The following is a 24,309-nucleotide window of genomic DNA, read 5'->3' on the forward strand; positions in this document are numbered from 1 at the left end:
GGGAGATGAGGAAGACATTTTCCACATGGGAGAAGGAAAAATAAAAAGTGTGTGCTTGTACTTGTGTCTCTTGCGTTTGTCTGTTGGGCTGGGGTGGCAGTGCCCGCCTTGGTGGTCCACAACTTATAAATATGTGCCGTGAAAGAAAACCATACTTTTTTAAAGTAGCTTGTTCTTCTTTTAGATGGTAGCAGAGTGTTTACGTTGGCTGGCAGAAGCCTTTATCAAAAGCGAGAAAACCAAAAATGGGTTGATAAGAATTTTGACACATCACAAGCTAATTTTTCTCTGGTCTCAGACACACACTTGAACAGCCTGGGGACAATTTGTAAAGGGTTTGTGTATACATTTAATTTATTTAATCTGTAATTTTTCCACAATCATTAAATAGATAATTCAATTTATTTAATGTATTTAAACATTCCCATACTCATTCAGATGGTAGATAGTGTGTTTATTTTTCCAATAAACACAGAACAACTCAAATAAAATGCTATGCAAAAAAAAAAAAAAAAGCATTTTACTCAAAAACTACAGTAAACAAAAACTATTATGTACACACAGCTGATGCATGAGACGCATCCACGTCAGCCGAGTATACACCCTTAGCCTTAAAATCAAGAAATACCTGGTCATTGTCTGTGTGGAGGTTACAAGACCTTCCCATGTCCGCATGCACTTTCTCTCACTTATTCCCAAAGATGTGCAAGTTAGCTGAACTGGCCTCATGGCAGCGTGTGTGTCAGTGGACCCCATCACAGTGTGGTCCCCTGTTCAAAACTGGTTCCTGCTGGCCTGGGCTTTGGCCCCTTCATGGCCTTGATCTGAAAAGGAGATTTGAGAATGGCATAAGTTCATCAGGGGTAGCAGGGTGACTACTGCTGCCTCAGAGCTCCAATACTCCGTGCTCGAATCTTGCTTTGTGTGCAGTTTGAATGTAACTCCCATGTCTGTGTGGACTTTCCTGCTACAACCCAAATACATCTGTTGATTCCAAAATGGCCCCATATAAGGGAAAGCAAGTGTATGCATGAATGTGCCCTGTGACATACCGACACCTCCATTCCTGACTGGCTTCTGACTTGTGCCAGGTGCAACAGGAACAGACTCCAGCCTTTGAGACTCTGTGTTGGATAAACAGGTTTGCAAATCAGTGAAATGTTTAGTTGGGTCTGATGTGATCTCCTAAACACATATCGACACACCATATCCCACTCCCCTGCATTTAACACAAATGACTTGGAAAGCCTCTTCACTTAAACAAATTACATCAAAGGGGTAAAACCGCTCCAGGCCATATTGGCTTTCAGCACTCGTTTGGTATGACTGATAGGAATTATCATTTTAATTTTGTACATTCGGTTTACTTGGTACTGTGAGAACAAGCACAAATACAAATTTAAAGGATTAATTTATAATTTAAAGTAGAGGTTGCACTTAGCAAACAAAACAGAGTGAAGACACCATATCAAAGTCTTGTTTAATTATTGTTGTAGAGGAAAAACTTACTACATAATTGTTTGCTTCTTGCTTTACGCATAAGAGTTCTGTAATTTCTGTACCTTAAAATATGTATTTTTTCTTCAGTTTTCCTTTGTTTCCCTAATCATGAATTTATATTGCATTATATCATATTACAGCATGTGTAATACTGTTCAAATGTTTGTTTTTGTTATTACTGTAAAAATATCATGACACATTATGAATAGCTCTATATCAAATGCATTTCAATTGTTTGGCTATAAAAAACTCCACCAGAGAAATCTCATCATTGTTATCAGTATTCTCGCTTAACCATCTGCCCATAATTACATGCAAAACACGATGACCCTAGTAATTTAAAAAGGCTACTGCCTTCACTGCTGCTCACACTCTACTCAAATGGACCTAAAAGCATCACCACAGCAGAAGGCACTTCTGGAATCCTTCTTCCACCTGGCAACCTTCATCCCAGTATTATGACTCAAATCAATCATTTGCAAGTCAAAAAAGTCAATTCCAATTCTGCTCATTCTAACTGGCAAATCTTATCTACCAGTGCCATATTGGTCAATGGGATACTGTATGAGGAATTCCAGTCTCTCTCGAAGATGGTGTGTAGCTGTTGCTGAAGAGTAGCATCATCACCATTCTGGGACACAGTCTGGTTTATCACCACAGCTGAACCAGCAGTATTTACAAAGTAATCTCCTGACCAGTTTGAAGTACCTGTTGGGAAACAGAGACACAGAGCATTCAGAAAGCTGGACAATTGCTGGGACAGGGAGCTTCTGCTCCGTAACCCTGCCCTAGATAAGAGTGTTGTTAAGATGGATTGCTGGACAAATGAAGATGGAGATTGTATTAGCCCCACTCTTTTTGGACATCTGAATGAAAATCCACATCCTACAACTGAAGAGTGACCAGCAATCTCCATGGAGTAACAATTAGTATTCCTTTGATATCACACTGCTTGACATTAAAACTGAATCCAGCAGAGCTACTCTACTAAGGTATACATTTCTCAGACAATATTAATCACTCTTAGTCAAGTTTAGTAACTTTTTATCTGACTTGCCTATAAATTAAGATAAAGTAATGAAATGCAATTTAATGTTTATTTAGATCTGGATGACAACCAGAACATAAAACACATCCTCTTTAATAAAACCCTTGTGTGCGTCCAGGTGTCCGTGTGTGTGTGTGTCTTCTGGTGAAGTGCGCATGCGCGGGGCCACACAGCACGTGTTCAGTCTCTTCCTGTGCATTCCCTGTGCAGAGAGAGAGAGAGAGACAGATACACACAGAGGCGCACGCGAGTCACACACACACAGAGGCGCACACACACACACACACACACGCACACACACACACGTGCGCGGTGCCCGTGTGTGTGTTTCTTCTGGAGAAGTGCGCATGCGCAGGGCCACACAGCACGTGTTCAGTCTCTTCCAATGCAAACCCTGTGCAGAAAGAGAGACAGACACACACATAGGCGCGCGCGAGTCTCACACACACACACACACACACACGCGACAGACCGACAGACACAAAGACACACACACACACACAGGCGCGCGCGTGCATTGTTGCAATGTTACTTTTCTTGGTTGTTTATTAAATTACAGATTTTTCAAATGTTCATTTTTTCCCCTGTGCTTAAAACTCATTAAAAAAAGAGTTTTTAGCAAGCAGGTCATAAGGCTATAGCGCAAATTCTTGCAGTGTTACTTTTCTCTGTTGTTCAAGGTTTTCTTAGTGTTATTCAATGTTTTTACATTTAGTTTACTATTACGCTGTGCTTTCTATGGTATAGTTAACTATATTTGTGCTTAAAAACTTAAAAAATATATATTTACATACAGTTCATACGGTCTGGAACGGATTAATTGTATTTACGTACAATCCTATGGGGGAAATTACTTCGGTTCACGACCAAATCAACTAGAGTTTTGGAATGAATTATGGTCGTGAACCGAGGATCCACTGTATTACTGTCAGACAAAATTACAGGCATTTCACGGAAATACAAACCAGTATTACTGAGAGAGAAAATTAAAGGCACACAATACAGTGACACATATTACAGCCACATACAAGGTCCCTTGCCATTTAATATAGACTGTTCATACAAATGTTTATGCACTACTGTTCTAGCGCCCATTATTTTAATGGGCTTAATGTCTAGTTCAGTATAAAGACCAATTGAAAATCTATGTATTCATATGCCGTACTTCAAACTAATATGAGGATAATTAAAGTTAAAAGAGATTCACCACTGTCTAATTAAAGTAACACTCCACCCAAAAATTATATTTTACATGAGTTACTTGCCCCATGATTTGTAGTGATGATCAAGATAAATATATAATCTCATATTTTCATGGATAAGTTTCGAAATTCAAGCCAAAGGTGACCAGTGCTGTACAAAGGCAAACAACAACAATAATAATAATAATTCATTACATTTATATAGTGCTTTTCTCAGTACTCAAAGCGCTATTCACACAGGGAGGAACCGAACCCACAATCTTCCACAGTCTCCTTACTGCAAAGCAGCAGCACTACCACTGTGCCACCTGTGAGGTGTGAATATGAAAAACGTTCTTGGATGGGGAATCTTGTATTACGTGTGTTGCGTTATCCACGTGTCGGTTATCCAGTCATTTAGTCACAATGTGCAAAATATGTGCAATTTTTGTTAAAATATTGTTAAACACATATTTATAAGAAAAATAAGGCACACCCTATAAAGAAGAAATGCAATTCATTTGGGATTGAAGCTTTGTAAGTAAGACAGGACTCTCGACCAATGAATGAGGTGGAGAGGCAGATTTTTCTGGAAGTGTCTGTTTAAAAAGTATTTTAGCAAACATGAATGCATGTTTTGTAAATTGTAAACAAATGACTGGATAACTGACACATGGATTAGGCAACACAAGTAACATGAGATACCTGCTCTTGAACATTTTTCACATTGTTTGTCTTTGTACAGAACTTGCCAGCTTGTATTATATTATAACCTTTATTATGTCCATACTACATGAGAAGATAAGATTAAAAAAACACATTGGGTAAGTTACATAAAAAAAATTTGGATGGAGTAGTCTTTTAAGTTAGAATAACAAAATTACAACATTAAGTTATAAAGCTGCAGGTTTACTGATGTATAAAAATAATTTCTACAAAAGCCCAATGTGACTTATGTTTAATAAAGAGACTACAGACAAGGATCCCATCTAGTTCCTGGGATCTCTGCCTATCCAGGACTTTTTCATTTTTATGAAATTCAGTTTGTCTGCAGAATTTAACGGACAAACTGACCACATCTGCAGCACAAAAAACATGCTTCAGAAAGTAAGCTAGAAGGTGGACAGCACAACACTTGAGCATATACTGAGCGAGCTTGTGGCTTAAATACAACCTTGGGGTCCAGAACTCTCACAGTCAGACACATGTGCAACAATACACCCCAAGTGGCTACTACTGCCATCCTGTGTCTGACTGGTTAACTGAGGCTGGAAAATGTCTCTCCACACATGCATCAGATTGTCACCGCCACCACAGCTGCTGCTGCTACAGACAGCTTGCAGATAAGGACAGAACAATGGTGGTGCATCTAGCTTTGGCTGCTGCAGCTCTGGGATGTCACTCTGGCCTTGCAAAACATCATAGGGCACTGGTGGAAAATAAATTGCTTACAGTGAATTTAGTGTGAACAATTCAGTGAACAAGGTCACCAGCTAACCCAGCAAATTGGCAAATTTAGCCTCTGAACGCTAGTCGTGAATGGTGTCTCCCACCAATATTCCTTACAAAAATTATTAATGCTTATAATCCACTGTTTTCATTAAATGCAGTCCTTTATAAAATCCTGATAAAGTCACGCAGAAAGAAGCTTGTTAGCTAAAAGGTACACTTTTGTAGCAGTCAGCACAGCATCCATGTCTATCTCATTGATTAAGTTTTCCTTCATGAGCTTAAAACAGGCCCCAAAACAGGCAATCAAATTCAATTTCGAGGTTAGCCTACACCATTGTATATTTTACTCTGCTCAAAAGGCCAGCAAAGCCACTAGACTTGTGTTAATTAGATTTATCAAATAACTTTGTGACTGCAGTAACCCAAGATTTGTTGCTTTGGATTAAAGTGTACCTCTCTCACACCCAAGTTGCAGGTTTACCTCCGTATAATATATTTATATATTACCATTTACATTTCATGATGAGAAAAACACAAAACATTTTCTGGAATGGTTAAATTCTACTTATAGTGTACACTTTCAAAAAAAAAATTCAATTTTCTTTAGCCCTCTGATTAGTAATACAGCTTGAATAGTGAATCACAATCACTTGTCAAACACAAGAAACCTTGTTAAAAGTTTACAGTGGGTCATAGAAAGACAAACACCACACATAGTCAGTTTTCTGTGCATTCCATTTTGTCCGAATGTCATCATAAGGAAGGGAGATGCAACTGGTTTGCCGTAAGCGAGCATGACATGTACCAGCATTGCCAGCTTCTATGCACTAATCCACTAAACGTCAGGGTTTCAGAAGGCCAGCATGACAAATGTCTAGATTTGGTTGTCCCCGAGTGACTACACTGAAGCAGGACCATCAAATTTGACTGGTTCATGCGTGAGATCATTTCAGATCAGCCATCCTTACTGCTGCTGAAACTCCCGGCAGACACAATGCACAGTGAGCTCTGTGCTCCTGGTCTTACAGCAAAGCATCCTGTCAGAAGCCCTCTTGCTTTCACCTCCTAGATATCTGACCCTACAAATGGACATTGTCAGACCAGGCACACAACTTTCCTCAGAAAGGGTGGTATATAGGTGTTGCTTTGACCTGTTCTTCCTCCTGACCTTAAACTAACAGAGGACTTTTGGGATGTCGTGAATTGCAACATGACTCTGCTTGTCAATGGCTGGCAACTTGGTCAGGCTGTTAATCTGCAGGTATGGGATAACATTTGACAACTTCCAATTAAAAGGTTCATTGGATCTATGTTGGTTGTACATATTGCACTGTAGTCAGTTTTTATGCAAACTTTGGTATAACTGTTTTTTTTTTTTTAGAGTTTTTAATACTTTAAGGAAGACAGAAGTTTCGAAGTAAGGTGGTAATACTCACAGATCAGAGTGCCTTAGAGTGGTGATGTGTTGCATGTTGATTAGCACATGCAAGTAAGAATTTCACTGTATCCTGTACAGTGCATGTGACAATACTGACCCCTATTAACCTATGAAAATAGCATAACATCATCAAACCCATTAATCCAATCACAACAGCGTTGATTTCAAAGCAAGACTTGAATGAAGCATCAGTCCATCCCAGACCTCACACAGAGAAAATTTAGAAAATAATCCCAATATGCATATCTTTAACAATGCTCAAGTAAAACTTGCTTACCTGGAGAAAAGCCTACACACACAGTGAATGGGCACAGGATTTGTGCCGAGGACACCAGACCCATTGTATTTTGTGTTTAATTATACTGTAGTTATAGATATAATCAGTGCTTGGAGCATGTAAAAGGAAATGCAAGTAGATAAAAAGTTTACTGAACAACTGCGGCTTTGTTAGGTTGTTTCAACCCTCCAAAGACAAAAGTATAGCTCCCAAATACCCAAGATTAAAAATTATTCCTATATCGGGTGTATCCTTCAACATTCTATGGGCATACCTATATATGCAACTTGGTCTGTCACCATGTACTTGTTGTGGTTTACCCTGGCATAGGGTATCTTCTTTTGTTCTTCTGTGGCGGGAACCACAAAAAGCTTCTGTACAGACAAAAGAAAAGGACTTCTGTATATAAGAATACCATAATATTAATACCACACTAATAAATAGACTGTGGACAAATATTTACCACTTCAATGTCCAACTTGCTTTTATGGTCATTAATGGCAGCTAGTGAGCGTAGAAAGGTGAACATGACAGGCTCAGAGTGCGGCCAACAGCTGATAAGAAGGCGAACTTTAATCTTGCGCTCATAGGCAATGCGGCGCAGCTGGGAATCAATGTCTGACCAATACCTGTAAAAACACAGTGAACACTGGTTACATCAAGGTGCCAAGTCCAGTACCCACCAGGCACATAGCAGTTTTAATGCCACCTTTTATGGTGTGAGAACTCCATAACTGGCAAAAAGTTCATCACTGCAATATAGACAAATTCTTCTGCATCCTCAATGATTCTCAAAATGGCCTGCAGGTCCTGAGTCCGACCATCTGGACACAAAGCTGGGGGGGCGCTCTAAAAGAGAAAAAAATTTAAAAGCCCACCACTGCTTTTCCAAATTCAGGTAGCAATACTCCAACCCCTTACTGAGAGGTAGATTCTGGATGAGGTTCCATTGACCAATATGCTGAGAGGAGTGTCCTGGTTGTAGGCTGTTGAGTAATTGCTAGGCCAGTGGTATGGTATCACAGCATCAGGCTGTCCGAGAAACCAATACATCTCAAAGATCTTCTCCAGGTCTTGTGCTAGACAGCTACAGTTATACATAGCTAATCCCAGTTCCTTCACCTGGAAAGAGTTCAAAAAGAAGTCTCAGGGAGGTACTGTCATGTAGAATAAAGACTCTTTTAAAGAACAGGTAAAATAATAACCTGAGTAAGTGAGCGCCAATCCATGTTGGCACTGCCAATGAAGAGGTGAGTCTTGTCTACCACCCAGAACTTGGTATGTAAAACCCCTTTGGTCAGCTTCAGCATTTTGACTTCACGTACCAAAACCCCTGAAACAGGTCAGAATGACAGGGAGGCATCAGTATGCAGTTAAGTGTTTGTCAGAGACTGCTATCCATAGACCTGCCAATTACCTCCATCTTTCAGAGCTTGTAGATCTTTTTGGGACTTGAATGACTGTGAACTGTCCACTGCAATGCGTACTGAGACACCTGTTTTGGGTAGCTTAATTAGCTCCTGCAATATCTGTTCGCCCTAAAATAAGAAAGTACATTATAATCTTAATCATGTTAGAATTTCAAACAGACCACCAATCCCCAATCTCACCGTCTGTGCCGTTGGCTCACTAGTGTTTGTGTCTTCATTGGTCATTGTCCAGTAAAAGGAGGCAATGTCCAGACTGTGCTTAGCCTCAGCAATCATGTTTGTCCAAACATCTGCAATGACAGGACTGGGCATGCTGGAATTGAAGCTAAGACCCTGGGGGATGCTCTCCACCAAAACAGCCCTGTAAAGGAAAAGTGATATTAAATTATTTTACAGTAACGTGGGGTTTGACTATAACAGCAGTTTGTTAACTTCTTAAAATTCTAGCAATGAGGAAGAAGACCTTGTGTAACGTCACGTAAGGAAAGCAACTAACCTGCAAGAGTCAGAGCAGGATTCCGTCTGCAGCAACAGTGCATTATTGTGGTAGTCAACAGGTACAAGGAGTAGGGGTAGCAGCAGCAGTTGAGTAAGTAGTATCAAAAGGAGCAGAACAACAATTCCAGTGATCAGCAGTGCCCACTTGTAAAACTGAGGACAAACATTTAACAAAGGATATACAACCAAGTTATAAGCTGGGGATTCACTGTGACAATCTGTTATAAAGCAGAATGAAATTTGCATCATGAAAAACAGCAGACAACTCACACATACTTGAGGAGATTTGGATGTCTGGCAAGTTACTGCACTCATGTCTTGTGGGAGCTGGAATAAACAAGGAGTTTAACAAATGAAAATAAGTGACAACAGTGCATCAATGTTTCACCACTTGCAAATCACAGGTGTCAAGAATCTAAAAAGCCTATCTTACGTGCCCTGCTTTTGCATACTGTACATTTACTTTGCTTACTTTTGTTTATACGGTTTACTAGGCACAACAGTACACTTCTATTGGTATTTCTGTATTTGAGAAAGTCAATTCAAGTTGGGGAGCATGCACTGGTACAGTGCATTGCTGCACCCACTACACGGCGAAACAACTTGGGATCCTGGTTTGCAAGCCCCCAGGCAGACACGCGGCCCAGTCTCGCCCTCCGGAAATGACCCTCTATCTGCCGCAGCCAGGTGTTACATGGGTGACCCCTTGGCCTGGTCCAGCCACTCGGGTCTCTAAAAATTAGGATCTTACACGCCGGATCATCCTCGGGGAAACGCACCACACTAACTGACGCTCCCTCACAATGCAGGTAATGTGCCTCATTTGGGACTCCATGAGCAACCACTCATTCGACACAAAGTCAAACTAACGGTACCCAAGGATTTTCCAGAGAGACGCAGTACCATCCAGTCTTCTTCTCAGGTCATTGGATAGCATCCGTGTCTCGCAATCATATAGCAAGACAGGAAGCACCAGGACTCTAAAGACTTGGACCTTCGTCCTTTTACACAGATATTGGGAGCATCACACACCCCTTTCCAACAATCTCATGACCCCCCATGCTCTCCCAATCTGTCTACTGACTTCACAGGAAGAGTCACCAGAGACATGAATGTCACTGCCAAGATAAGTAAACCTCTCAACAAGGTCAACACTCTCACCGCAAACAGACACACTGCTTATGGCTGTGTCCAAGAGGTCATTAAAGGCCTGGATCTTGGTTTTAATCCAGGACACTCGCAAGCCCAGACACTCAGACTCCTCATTCAGTCTCTCGAGCGTCCTGCTCAGAGCATCCATTGACTCCACGAAGATCACAGCATCATTAGCAAAGTTAAGATCTGTGAATCTTTCTTCACCAACAGATGCCCCACAGCTGCTGGACCCCATGACCTTGCCCAATACCCAGTCCATACAATCATTGAACAGAGTAGGAGCAAGAACACACCCCTGACGAATCCCAGAATCAACTGGGAAAAACACAGAGGTCCTGCCTCCACTCTGCACAGCACTCACAGTACCAGAGTACAGGCCAGCCATGATATCCAGCAACCTTGAGGGGTTCCCACGAACCCTCAGGATGTTCCACAGGGCAGCTCTATCAACTGAGTTGAATGCTTTGAGAAAATCGACAAAGGCTGCAAAGAAACTCTGCTAATATTCGTGTTTGCGCTCCATGAGAACTCTCAGTGTCAGGATGCGGTCGATGGTAGACTTCTTAGGTGTAAAACCAGACTGTTCCAGTCGCTGGTAGGTGAGCAAGTGATCACGGATCCTATTGAGGATGACCCTAGCAAGGACCTTACCAGGCACCAAGAGCAGTGTTATCCCCCGTAGTTGCTACAGTCCAGGTGATCACCCTTCCCTTTCCAGATAGGGATGACAAGTCCCGTTTTCCAGTCAGTTAGGATGATGCCAGTCTCCCAAATGGAAGCAAAGATTGCTTGCAATGCCATGAGGACAGCCTTAACACCAGCTTGGAGAAGTTCACCCCGGATACCACAGATCCCTGCAGCCTTGACAACCCAGCTGGTTCACCACCTGTGCAATCTGAGTGAGATTGGGTGGTTCACAGTTCATTGGAGGATCAGTCTCAAGAACCGTGGACCCAGAGATATCCAACATCCTAGCCGGAGGATCAGCTTTGAACAACTGCTCTAAGTAGCCAACCCAGTGGGTCACAACTGCAGTGTCATTTGTAAGGACCGTTCCATCAGCTGCCCTGACTCCGACTCTCCAAGGAACAGATTCAGATGTGCATAATGCTTTGATTCCTCTGTAAGCAGGATGTGGGTCGCTAGACCACAGACGGTGTGTCACTTGCTCACAGATTCCTCTAACAAACGCCTTTTTATCTGCCCTCAGAGCCCTCGCAGCCATCCTTGTCAGTTCCCGGTAAAGACCAGAGTTGCCATTGAGCTGTGCACTGCGACTCCTCTCAATGATATCCAGGGTGCCCTGCGAGATGAAACACCTCCTTCTGGGAACACCGGTAACACCAACACAATCCTCAACAACCTTCAGGGTCTTGTCACGGAAGGTCTCCCACATCACATTAGGATCGGCTGTCATACCCAAATCTGAAAGTTCCTCACACAAACTGCGTGCAAACTCATTAGAAACAGCCTGGTCACAAACTGATCTTTGAGTCTCAGCATCCAGGTAAGCAGTGTTTCTAAACCACTGTCGCACCACCACCAGTGGGACGTGGATAGGTTGCAGTAGGTTCCCTAAGCCAGTGTTTCTCAACCAATGGTTTGCCACAAGTTGCCCTTGATGGTAGGATCGCCTAAGCAACTGGTATCACTGTTTCTAGGTGAGCTCTTTTCACCAAGGGAGACCACTGATCTCGCTCATTTCAAAAATTAACAAAAAAACAATATCAGCAGCCTCACTTTGATCATGACTTTCAACATTAGAAAGTCTTAAAAAGCAGGAAATGACTTTGACTGACCATTCCTATATAAAATGCTGACGAAAGTTTTAAAATATCTGTCAAGAATGTGTTTCAAATTCCTTGTTACATATTTTTGTGGCTTGAAAGATGGGCTCTATTTCTGTTAACTTGTTGCCTTTGCCATGCTCTAGACAATGTAGAAAACGAAGATAACATATCTGAAAGCATTATTAGTGAAGCAACAAAACTGAGACTGTCAAAGTTATTATTATTATTATTAGTTTCAGCTATTATTTAATCAATAGAAAATATCCAGCAGTGCTCTAGCAGTAATTCACAGCAATTACTTTGATTACCAGTAAATTCTTTCACTTTCGCATGGAAAATTTTGATTTACAAATTCTGCACTCTTATTTTCCCCAATCTCAAGGACTACTTTGTACTCCTCTCTTTGCAGACTTTCTGTAAATATTTTTGCAATTTAGAAATTTGCAACTCTTGTTCCTGTCCCTTGTAGCAGTACTTTCCAAACACCTACAGCCAACATTCCCTAAATTCTGTACTAACTTTTGTTTTTAGGTAATAGATTTTTAAATTTGCTGCTCTCACTCCTTATCTATATAGCTTACACTTCTTCCCCAACTTCTTCCCCAGTCTTTCTTTTTAGTGACTGTTTACAGGCCAGCCAAACTAAAATGCAGCCAAGCTGCAGCAGTTGGTGGATAATGAAAGCAGCATGGGCGATATGCCTGGCAAAAAGTCCCAAGGCAGAACACTGTAACTATTATTATTAAAGTCCTCTAACTGGAGTAGCATAGGAAACAAATTCAGCAAAATAAAACTAAACAATCAACATAACACCATGAACATAACTCTAGACTTTGAATACACTGTTGAAGACTGATTTAATAATCCCCTGTCAAAACATAAAATATCCCAAGTAGGCATACATTAAAACTTGGCAAACTACTATCCTCTGTTGTTCACTGCCATCTATGAATTGATTGATGACATTCTTCAGGTTCACTCTTGTCTTGCTAAAACTTTTCCTATAGCTGTCAACTCACTGTTATTGTGCATTGCTGATACTACATTTTCTGCATAAGCTGGCAAGGACATGATAAACATGAATCACGAGTCAGTGTTTTAAAAAAATAGACAAAAAAATAATTATACTTTAACTGCATCAAATGTTATAATTAAATTAAGCTATACAGTTTATCTGGAGGATCTGAATTAAATTTACACATTTATGGTTTAAAGGGCTGCTTTGATGAGATTACAGTTTTGTTGTTGCTATCATGTTTCCATCCAGTTTTTTGCAACGTTTTGTTATCGACAAACAGAATATACGTAAAAAAAAATGTGCGCAATTTGCTGTCTTCAGCCTGTTTCCATTCAACCTTGCTTTTTATCGATAAAATGGTGTGCGTGATGACGTCATCCCCTCCAAAACGAACTGTCGCATAAGTTTTGTTGTATCGTGAAAAAAAATCTGCCCTTGAGCCGTTTCCATACATAATTTTGTGTATGTCGCAAATTATCTACGTTTTGTTTTCCACGTTACACCCCCTCAACTAAACAAAGAAACAAAGAAATGGTGAGATTATTCAGACAGTTTTTTGAAATTTGCCAGCTTACTGTTATTTCAGTTTCACAAATAATTGGAATTGTACATAATATCCGAAGACGACAGCAGAATGAAGCAGTTGCTTGTCTGATAGCCCTAGAGCTCGAAGAAAGTACCCCAGTGCGACGAAACCCACGGGTATGGGAGAGACGACGAAATAAGACCTTCTGGAAGGAGGTGGTGGGGAGACACTTCACAGAAAATCTCTGGCTGCAACATTGTAGAATGACACGGCCAACGTTTGAGATGTTGTGTGGATTCATCAGTCCTGATGTTGCACCCATCACAGGTTGCCACCGACCACCGGTTCCAACCCAAAGCGGATTTCCATCGCCCTTTACAAGCTGGCAACCTGCGCCGAGTATAGAGTAGTTGGAGAAACTTTCGGGGTTAGTAAAACTACTGTCCATCGATGTGTATATGCTGTGTGCACCGCTATTAAAGAAAAATTAATGCGGCGTTATATCAGACTTCCGACTGTAGCGGAGGCCAATGAAATTGCATACCGCAATTCCTTGGTGCATCTTGTGCCACAGATTTACGATGAGCTGGATGGCACGCATGTGCCTTTCTTCTCCGACGGAAGGCTACCGCGATTACATTAATTGCAAAGGGTGGCCATCTATTGTTCTCCAGGCCCTTGTTGATGACAGGTGCATGAAACGAGACATTTGCGTTGGCACTCCTGGAAGTGCCCATGATGCAGCTGTGTTTGCAGCATCGGATCTGTACAGGTGAGCCTACCTTTCAACATCCTTTCTCAGTGCGATAACAACTGAATTAGTACTGTAACCTGCTTCCCTTAAGGTTTTTAATTAAAACTGAAATTTGAATTAATACAAAATAACGACGTTTAATCAAAAAAACTAAAGTTAATATTAATGAGAGAATTTCTCATATATGCTAAAACATCTGCCATTTAATAATAAGAAAAAAATGTTTAGATAATGAAACACACGGTTTATTAAATATTTTGACTGGCACAGTAAATTACCTTTGTGGTTTTTGTATTATTTAGACATCCTGAGAGACACCCCAGGCTACAGTTGATGTGGAGGGAGTTCAGGTACCCCTTTTAGTAGCAGGAGACCCAGCCTATCCGCTACTGCATTGGCTCATCACGAGAAATAACGAGTCTCTTCATCAGACCATGCGAACCGCTCCGCTATTCTCGTTTTGATTGCACGTGATGAAAATGTATCATGTGACACATTTATTTGCGTTAAAGCCCTTTTTTCCGACAAAAACTGTTTCCAATGTAGTTTTTGCGACATCTGAAGTATCGATATGGAATTTATGCGCTAAAGTTAAACGGAAAAATATTATGTTGACATGTACAACATTTTATCGATAATTAGCATTTCCATCAGCTAAAATTTGAAGCGCTAAATATTTTTTCTCAAAAACTCTTTGGATGGAAACCTACGTAAGCTGCTAGCTTGGCTGACTTATCACATGCAACGTAGCCTTTATATGTAGGCAATGGCAACATCTCACTCAACTCACTCAACTTTAACAGTATAACGTTTCTCTAGTATCACATCGGGCCTGGAGAACCCAATTTTTTGATTTTGAGGAACAAAAGACTCATTAACCCCCCATAGATGGCACCTATGGTCCCAGTACCTAATAGTTCAATACTTTGGCTATGAGGCCACCAGCTGCACCAATGGGTTGAGTATGCGCAGATAAAAGGATATCCATACCACTTTGTATCTGTGTTGATGAGCGTATCGCACTCAGCACTGAGATAAATTCTTAGAAAAAGATCTTATAAGATGGTAACTCGTGTCATGAAGAAATTGTCTCTGTGAGCACTTCACATCAATAGCTAGTTTGTGTAAAGTTAGAAGTCACAACTAAAAATAACATTGTGAGAGAAAAGATTTCTGAGAAGCATATTCTATAGAAACAAATTTAAATGCAGCTGGGTCAAAAAGTACAAGCATGTTTTACATCCATCTGTGTGTGTCTGTTTACATTTCCAGCCACTATAAAAATGTCTGCTCCCCTGAATTAACAACACATTGCCATTCTACTCCTACTCCGTTTCAGTTCTGCAAATCTATTCCTGGGGGTAGTGATCACCAAGAAGGCCATTTAAATAAATGTATCAAGCTCAGGTACCTTATGATAAAGCAGGTGAGGTTTCATATCAGCAAGCAGATTCTCCCTCATAGGCAGCTGCGGACAAAGGGAAAAACAGGCACAGAGTTAAAAAGACAGGCAGACAGGACCCTCCACCCACAGCTCATTTGTTTACCGCTCACTTGGAAGCCTTACTCTGCAGTTTTCAATGCCACAACGTCAGCAGTACAAGTTACTTATGACACAAGTAACCTCAGCCTTTCACACTGATGCTTTTTTTGCCTAAGGGAAGTGGCCAGAGTGTATGCAGTCACGTCAGCTGCCCTGTGCCTTTTAGTTTCAACCCATCAGTCTGCAGGACTAGCCGAGGGTGTCTGTTGCCTGTACTCAAGAAAGTCACTCACTGTGACACAAAGTTAGTCTCGCTTTGGTAAAAGATTTTCCAGCAGTTGACTGAATTTCATAGCAATTGCTCACTTTGTAACATTCAAAGAGAGATAAATCTTTAAATAAAGATGAAGTTTTACTAATGCATGTTAAATGTCAATTGATATTGATTTTATTATATTTTAGAATGCAATATTTTATTTAGGGTTTTATTTTTTTAATTTTGCCCTGTATTTTATTACTATACTAGCCGACACCTTGTAAGAATAGGAACAGAAAACGGTGAGAAAGAAATTCAGAAATCAAGAAGAAAGAAATACTTTTCTTTTTCTTTCTTTCTGGTTCTTATTCAGAATTATTGTGAAGAGTAAACAGCATGTGCGCATGAGGAATGCCGCACTTCTGAAATTCGATTACGTAAATATAAGTGATAACAACCCCAAAAAGATGTTGTTGTAAAATGTCTCTAAGTAATTCCTGTAACTTAATCCAAAAGACCCGTACAAAATATCAGGTCTGTGCTCCGGTCTTTGGGTATCGGACAGTGCAGGTAGAATTTCCGGCCAAGCAGAATTACATGTGAAAGTGATAAATAAATAAGGCTTTCTGAATGTTCATACTTGGACTTCCTGGAAATGTGGATGGGAATGTGATAATTTTGCCTACACGTATGTTGTTATTTTGAGCCTTTACTTGCAGTGCGTCTGATAGTCCTTTGTATTGTTCCACCTGCAGAGCTTGTTGATGTAATCTGAGATAGTTGAGACGCACACCCTCTGTTTTAACATACGTGTCTATGACGTACTGTTGAAATAGTTTACCACTGGAGTGCAAAATAATAAACGTATTTCTCATTGCTAATCTGTACGCGTAAAATTGGCATTGAGTAATCCTGATTCGGTTGGCGGTTCTTTTATTGGGAACATGTAAATCTTTGTGCCAGCCAATGTCTCCGTAAGGGAATAAAAGTAAGTAAACCATAGGATCGCAATTCATAATGAGCATGGAAATCTGTTTACAGGAGTTGCCTCTGGGATAGATGCAAATGTCCCTTTATTCTCCGACAAAAATCGCTGCAACATCGGTATAACATGTCGGGGCATTATATTGTCGTAAATCCTGCCCAGGGTTTTCCTTAAAAACCATTCAAACAGATGCTGCTGGATTGGACTGAGCGATTTCATGCATGTGTTTGTATGATTTAGCGAAGGGGTTGATGGTTCTGAGTATGGAATCTAGCTGGAGAAGTACATTTTCGCTGCATGCAGTGTTTGCTTTATTTTGTAAGCGTACTTCAGTGTGTCAAAAACATACAACTGTCCATATCCTGGAGAGGTAGAAGTGTTAGCGTATAGTGAAGAGATTTGGTGATAAATTTGCCCGTGTATTTTAAAACGGAATGGTCCGTGGCCAGGAGGTTGAGTTATCTGTGCACCCATGGAAGCAAACGCTAATCGAGAAATGCCATGTCGGCTGCGTGTGGGCGGGACCGGTTTTGAAGTGGAGGAGGGTGAGAATTGGTGGGTGGGGCTCTGTCATGCGTTCCCCATGACGTGGGAGGAGGGTTAGAGTGGCCGGTTGGGGCTCTGTCGTGCGTACCCATGGTGGGCACTTGGTATTATATATATAAAAAAAGCAGCCGGAACCAAAAAGAACAATGAAAAGTCAACGTGGCTCAGAGGTTCATGTGGAGTGTAGTACAGACAAAAGCGACTGAGGCTGTGTTTGGTGAGTTGTTGCGTGCGGGCACATGAGCAGGCAGTGCACATGCCTCGAGAGCGACGGTCGACGCAGGAGGAGGGTTACAGTTGGCGGGCCTGGCACTGTCGTGCGTATCCCATGGTCTTACAGTTGGTGGGCGAGGCTCTGTGAGTTGGCGGGCATGGCTCTCTGTCTTGCATGCCCTTAGTGAATTATATATATATATAGACTTAATTATTTTCACAATCTAGGGAATGCACATTGAGATGCATTTTTATGTATGAAAAATGCTACAATATTGAAATAGTTATATGTTTTATCAAAACTTTGTTAATATTTGCAGATAGTATGCAGATAAAACATGCTTGACCTGAATTTAGAAAAGAGATTTTTAAAGCAGGAGCAGCCATCCAACAAATGAAGCCCCCAGTTTGTTGAAAAACAAATAACTAACCTGCTGTTGAGGAGAACACAGAACAGACAACATTCTTCTCTAACTTAATTCTATTTATAAAGGGTGATAAAAACCAAGCTGTCCTGCGTTACATTATTGTTTTTTTTTTTAATTTGAAGGCAATTTATGCATTATCTAGAAACATTTTATTGAACCAAAATTTTTCACGAGGTCAAATACTAAAACAATATATAAAAACTGGGTGCAATAAAAGAGTAGAAATGGGCTAATTTAAGCAAAAAGGGTGAAAGAATAGCTGTAGATGAGAGACAACCGAGGTAGAGGAAGAAAAGAGGCAATCAAGCACAGAAAGAAGGGAATTGAAACTTGGAGCTCTGAATAGTCCAAGAGCAAGTGAACACAGCATGAATGCAGTGGCTTTTTAAGTCAGGGTTTAGTAACCCTTCCAGGTAAGCAATGCAAGTACTTTCAGGTTACTTGGCCAGCACTCAAAGATCTGCTGGTATCCCAAGTAACTCGCCATAATGGTACCAGGTTCTCCTGCAGGAACCCCATAACACTGTGTGTGACTGGAGGAAGTCAGAATGTCTGTTCTCTTCATCTCCAGCGAGTCTAACCCATTCCCTCTACTGGCCTGGGGGACATTAACAAGGGTAACAAACCTATTATTACCTGTCAGTATCTTCATAATTTACTGATGTGGAGAAAGCACATAAATGCAAACAGAGTAAAAGAGCTGTAGCACAACAAAAAGTATAAGGTCACGAGACATGTTTGACTGGTAAATGAAATAAAGAGCTGTTCAAGAGAGGTCTAATATAAAAATATTAAACCTTTTCAAATACTGAATAAAGATTTTTTTTTCCAAAAAGATTTATAAACATATCAAAAGTTTAGCTTCATATCTCTTTGTGAGCACCATTTGAAGTATTGTACAAAACAATCACAATGTTCTTACTTTCCATGCATTAGTGTGGAAACATACCTAGTAAGTCTATTGCTATGACCTTGCATGATCTGCTTCTCCAGCTCCAAGATGGATTTGTTAATTTTTGTGTGAAACACAGTCTAATGCTGCCAGAGAGATTTTTAAAATATTTTGTCTGAACCAAAACTAATATGGTTTAGATCAGCACAACCTGCCCAACACCATTGTTGTGCTTATATGGCGTATTCTGGATTGTTTTCGAAGTTCTTGACTGTGACAAGTGATCAGTTATTTTGGGCTCTATATTAGTAGCAAATTAAGATCTATTTATTTCCTGTTTGAGTTAAACACTGAACATTGATTTTTTTTTATTAATTTTATTAATAAAAACACTGAACATTGATATTGCTAATCCATCATATCTTTAAAAAAAGTCGTTCTTAAATGTCATAAATTCATCAGTACATTAAGTATTAAAATCCACAGCTGCTTTTTCAAACTAAAGATATGCAAAACTTAACTCAGGCATTCAATCAGCTTCATTTTTAAACCCAAATTATGAGTCGCAAATTCAAGAGTCCTAAGGTAAGCAATTTATAATGGAGAATAGTTATTAAAATTGCAAAATTTGCAATTTCTTGGGGAATTTTCTCCATGGTAATGTCTAAGTGAAAAAAAAGACAGACAAAGCAAAAAGTGCCTCAAGTGCATCCTAGAAAACCCTTATGCATGGTTATTAAACTTGGACCGCAAACCTCACAGGAGTAATATGATATAAACTATATACACACTAAAAGCAGGAAGTGAGCAACCGGTGTCACTGAAAACTTTCAAAAGGGAACTTCTGTGCACAAATCACGAATAATGCTCAAAGCAATAAATCTGAAGGCATATAATATTACATCACATACTATATTTGGATACTAAATGAGGATTTTTATAAATGTTGCACATAGTCAGTTTCAGCACAGTTATAAAGTTAACCATTTTCCGGGGATCTCTCAATTACCAGAACAAAGCATGGCTTCTCAGTTACATCCTGGATGACCGCAGTGGCAGTCACAGATTTTCACTTTAACAAATTTCTTAATCAGTACCCATTTGTTACTAAAGCAATATGTTTCTTGGACTTAGTTTAAGTTACTCACTTGTTACAACTCAAAACCCTTACTTCTTTACATTAGCTTTAAACAGCAGCATTTGGGTTTTAATTGTTGCCTGCTTTCTCCACCAGCCGTCAGTTAATAATGAGGTGCAGCAAACAAAGGAACCACCAGCTCTCCTGCTAACGTGCTTCCATTTAATCCTGTGTATATGCATCACAAAGTGTCTGTTTTAATAAACTGTTTTGAAATAAAGGAGAAGAACTAAAAGGTACAGATATGTTCCAAACCACAAAATATATGAATAATGTTCTCTGAAAAGAATGAGAGAATGAAAGCACTGACAATCTATATGATTAAAACCAAGTTTCATTATCTGCTAGGCTTGTCTTCTAATTATGAAACTGGCTGGAATGAAGCACCACTGCTGCCCTCCAAGACCATAACTGAGGAGCGCTGCAATAAAGCATTTGCCACAGATGCAGATACTTTTCTTTTGTTATATTACTTACTTGTGCAAACTCCACTTGGAGGCAAAACAAGTATACAAAATAATTCCAAGCCCTTGTTAATGTTAAATAAGTTCATTTTGAACAGCAAAATGTAGCATAACATGCCATGGTGACATTTCTGTCCCAGAATTTGCATAAAACAAGCAAGGGTCAGAGTACATGACTTGCTCATCCTCACAGAATAAGTTAGTAATAGTTTCAAAACTATGAATGCTGCAGTATTAAATGCAGCACTTTTACTCAATTTATGGTTTTTCTTTTGCCATCAAATGGTACTATAATAAAAGTATTAGACTAACATCTCACACTTAATGCATGTCTTTGACAAAATCATTGTCTAAAGTTTAATGATAGTAACATTTCAGCTGTCTTGTGCTAGATATAGAAAGTTTTAGAGTGGTTGTCACTATGAATGCGACTGCAAAAAACAATGAATAATTAAACTTGTTCATTGTAGTTGCCGCTATTTGAATACTATGAATCTGTACTGATCTAATATTATTATGGTATTTTAGTACACCTTCTGCGGTGGGTTGGCACCCTACCCAGGATTGGTTCCTGCCTTGTGCCCTGTGTTGGCTGGGATTGGCTCCAGCAGACCCCGTGACCATGTGTTTGGATTCAGCGGGTTAGACGATGGATGGATAGTACACCTTTATCCATGGTGATTTACAAGTTCAGGATACATTACCACTGTTTACACTGTAGATATGCAGAGGCACACTGACTTACTTTTTTAGTGTCACACAGTGAAGAGGTGGGAACTGCCTTGTGATGTTATGTCCAATGCCTTCAACAGTACACACAACTAGAACATTAGAAAAATTGTGATGAGAGCAGACCGTTCAGTCCAACAAGCTCATCCGTCCTATTCACCTAGATTGCCCAAAATGACATGAAGCTGAGATTTGAAGGTCCCTAAATTCCAATATATTACTCCGTGCGTCTATGGTTCTTTGGGTGAAGAAGAACTTTCTAACATTTGTGCAAAACCTGTCCATAACAAATTTCCAACTGTGTCCTCATTTTCTACTTACATAATTTATTTTAAAGGAACAACTTGGATCTACAATACTAATTCCACTTAGAATTTGACATACTCTCTTAAACTCTGTTTGCTAAAATTGAAAAGGTTCAGCTCCTTCAAATCTCTCCTCTCCCGCTCATACCTATTAGTCCTGAAAGCAGCCTAGTCACTTGTACCTGGACTTTCTCTAGCACTGTTATGTCTTTTTAGTAATATGGAGACCAAAACTGAACACAGCACTCCATGAGAGACCTTAATAGTGCGATATACGACTTAAGCATTACCTCATTTGACTTATAATCGATGCCTTGTACATTCTAGATAAGGATGTAAAGATAAAGGTACATGCTTCGGCGTGGGATGTAAATTAGTTCTATCTTTCACAGCATATTTCTTGCCCTATGTACACACAGCATTATTAAACTTTAATTAAAATGCATTTGTTTAACTAATAATTATTTATAACCTTAAATCAAATTGGGGCAACTACCATATATACTCTCCTTTGGAGTGAAACAGCACTTTCAGTAATCTCCTTTTTTATGGGACTGAATGACATGGAAATCATATATTGTAAGTAGATGTTAAACTCCTCCATTTGCACAATCAATACTTAAAAATCCTATGAAGCTAAATGAGCAGAAAATAAATGACCAAAATCAGGACACTTTTGAATCCTTGAATTCCTCACATAAAATATAATCTGCATTAATTTTCCAAGTGCAGATGTTAAAAATACAGTCTTTGTATAACTATACACATAAACAATTGCAATGTTTCTACTGTAATCTGCACTTTTTTGATATTCAATGTTATACGTCAGTGACACTTTATTAAGTAATTAAAAAAAGAAACTTTTTTTTTTTTTACAATCTGAACAAGAAAGCCTCTCTGTCAGCTGGTAACGTACATGTCAAGAATGGCAGGCAAGTCAGGGCAAGAAGCCCCAACTCCCCCTCGTCATATGCCAACACTCTAAATCGAATATGAGACTTCCAACTGGTTCAGCAGCTGGAGGGGCGACATTGCACATTTCGATCAAAAATGCGCAGGAGTAAAAAAGCGTACAAAGTGGGACATAAGAAGTGTTGCCCCAGGATTAGTTAACGATTTCCATACCGCGTCACGCCGTGGAGAGAAGCCGCTACAAGAGGAACTTCTGTGCGCCTAATGAGCAACTGCTGACGGGAAAGCGGACACTGCAAAGCACAAAAACACAGGACCCCAGTTAACTCGAATGTAGCTTGTCATTACCGACCTGTCAGGACGCGCTGGCTCGTTGATGCCGACCTTTACAACCAGGGTGAGTGCGTGATTCTAGTTTCCAGTACTACTGACGTGCTGATCATATACCTGCACCAGTAAATCCCCAGCCGCCTTCACAGCACTGGATCTCAAACTCCTTACAGTAATATCCGGAACAACATTGTGAACTTGAAAGTCACCGGTGCTCGGAAGCCCCGCCCACACTCGCCTTCCAGCAAGAGCGCATGCGCTTCCCGCGAGGCATTGTAATTAAAGACAATGGTGTAGCGGAGCGGTTATGTTAATGACAGAGTTGAGAGAGTACGACAAAGAAAAGGTTTTTCAGTCAGAAGTAAGTTGCACCGTCTAGTTGGTTGCTGTTGTTTTGAATTTACATTGCACACTTCAAATCCTTCTAGACAAAGTAATAATTTAATCATTTGACACTATTTCAGTCCTGACGAATTTTATTTAATTTATGCCATTGAAATTGAAAGCTTATACAATGTTTGAAGTTAATAACCCATTGTTTCGTTTGCTTCCACGCATTCATTATTGAGAAAGAAAAGACTGCGTTATTGACCAAAGATACCAGAGTTTTCCTACATGTGTGCAGACTTTTGTACATGAATTTGATTAACTGTCACAAAATAATAATAATAATAATCAAGCAATGGGATGCTGGTGTCCTGACTGCCTCTGTTCCAGTTGGAAAAACAGAAGAAACATAACACTTTGTATCTCATAATGTTCTAAGTCATCTTGGATAGAGAATAAGCCAAATAACAATAATAATACCTTGTGATTGCATCATCATCCAACAAAAATACAGCAATATAGATTTAAACGTTAAATGTAGTGAGATCCTTGCAATTGCACACTGCTCAGGGGAATCTATTGGGCATGAACTAATTGAATTAAACCTGAAATGGTAACACTGTTTAGATGAGAACTTCTTTTTAGGTGAAAAAGGACAAGCCACAATAACATGCCAAATATACACACTGCATAACTCAAATTGCATACTACATGTCTGGTAATGGTACTAACCACCATGCAGCCAAGTTTTTGCTGATCAATGCAAGGTCAGTAAACAATTGAAAACATGATTTTCTGCATGTACACTATATGGTAGATGGTGAGCATCTGACCATCTCAACCTTATGAGATTGATGGACATCCAATTTTGTTGAAAGCCTTCCCAGAGGAAGACATTCCACAAGATTTTGGAGTGTTTTGTGGGAATTAGTACTCATTCTGCTACAAGACCATTGGTAAGGTCAGGTACTGATGTTGGACAGGAAGCCGTGGCTTGCAATCAGTGGTCCAAACTTTCCCAGAGGTGTTAATAAAGTTAAGATTAGGGCTCTTTGCAGGTAATTTGAGTTCCACACCAAACTCATTAAAAAATTGTCTTTATGGACCAGGCTTTGTGCACAACGAGAAAGTCATGCTGGAACAGAAAATGGCCTTTCTCAAAGGCCTGTTGCCAAAGACTTGGAAGTGCAAAATGATCTAAAATGGCTTTGTATGCTGTAGTATTAACAGCACA

The 24,309-nt window shown here is 39.9% G+C and overlaps 1 protein-coding gene across 2 annotated transcripts; it reads right to left on the reverse strand.

The window, feature by feature from the left end:
• Window positions 1-1,394: 1,394 nt before the first annotated feature.
• Window positions 1,395-22,975, reverse strand: pld3 (phospholipase D family, member 3). 2 transcript variants are annotated; one of them, XM_039770919.1, is made up of 12 exons: window positions 22,771-22,975; window positions 15,479-15,535; window positions 9,101-9,151; window positions 8,823-8,977; window positions 8,507-8,687; window positions 8,314-8,434; window positions 8,102-8,229; window positions 7,818-8,018; window positions 7,606-7,745; window positions 7,360-7,525; window positions 7,171-7,270; window positions 1,395-2,208 (listed from the first exon to the last, which is right to left on the reverse strand). In XM_039770919.1, exons 2-12 carry the CDS (start codon window positions 15,527-15,529, stop codon window positions 2,009-2,011), a joined length of 1,494 nt encoding a protein of 497 aa, XP_039626853.1. In that variant the 5' UTR covers window positions 15,530-15,535; window positions 22,771-22,975; the 3' UTR covers window positions 1,395-2,008. The 2 variants fall into 2 exon arrangements, with proteins under 2 accessions (XP_039626853.1, XP_039626852.1); XM_039770918.1 differs by having other exon boundaries at window positions 9,095-9,151.
• Window positions 22,976-24,309: the final 1,334 nt, after the last annotated feature.

Source organism: Polypterus senegalus, chromosome 12, assembly GCF_016835505.1.
Source record: "Polypterus senegalus isolate Bchr_013 chromosome 12, ASM1683550v1, whole genome shotgun sequence".
NCBI classification, from domain to species: Eukaryota; Metazoa; Chordata; class Cladistia; order Polypteriformes; family Polypteridae; genus Polypterus; species Polypterus senegalus.

Excerpts from the sequence above, each read along its gene's own strand:
- pld3 (XM_039770918.1), bottom strand. The coding sequence starts at position 15,529 with ATGAGGGAGAATCTGCTTGCTGATATGAAACCTCACCTGCTTTATCAT. Across the intron at positions 8,230-8,313 it reads ACAAGCTCTGAAAGATGGAG|GGGTTTTGGTACGTGAAGTC; the intron begins GTAATTGGCAGG and ends GACCTGTTTCAG. Across the intron at positions 8,019-8,101 it reads ATTGGCGCTCACTTACTCAG|GTGAAGGAACTGGGATTAGC; the intron begins GTTATTATTTTA and ends AACTCTTTCCAG.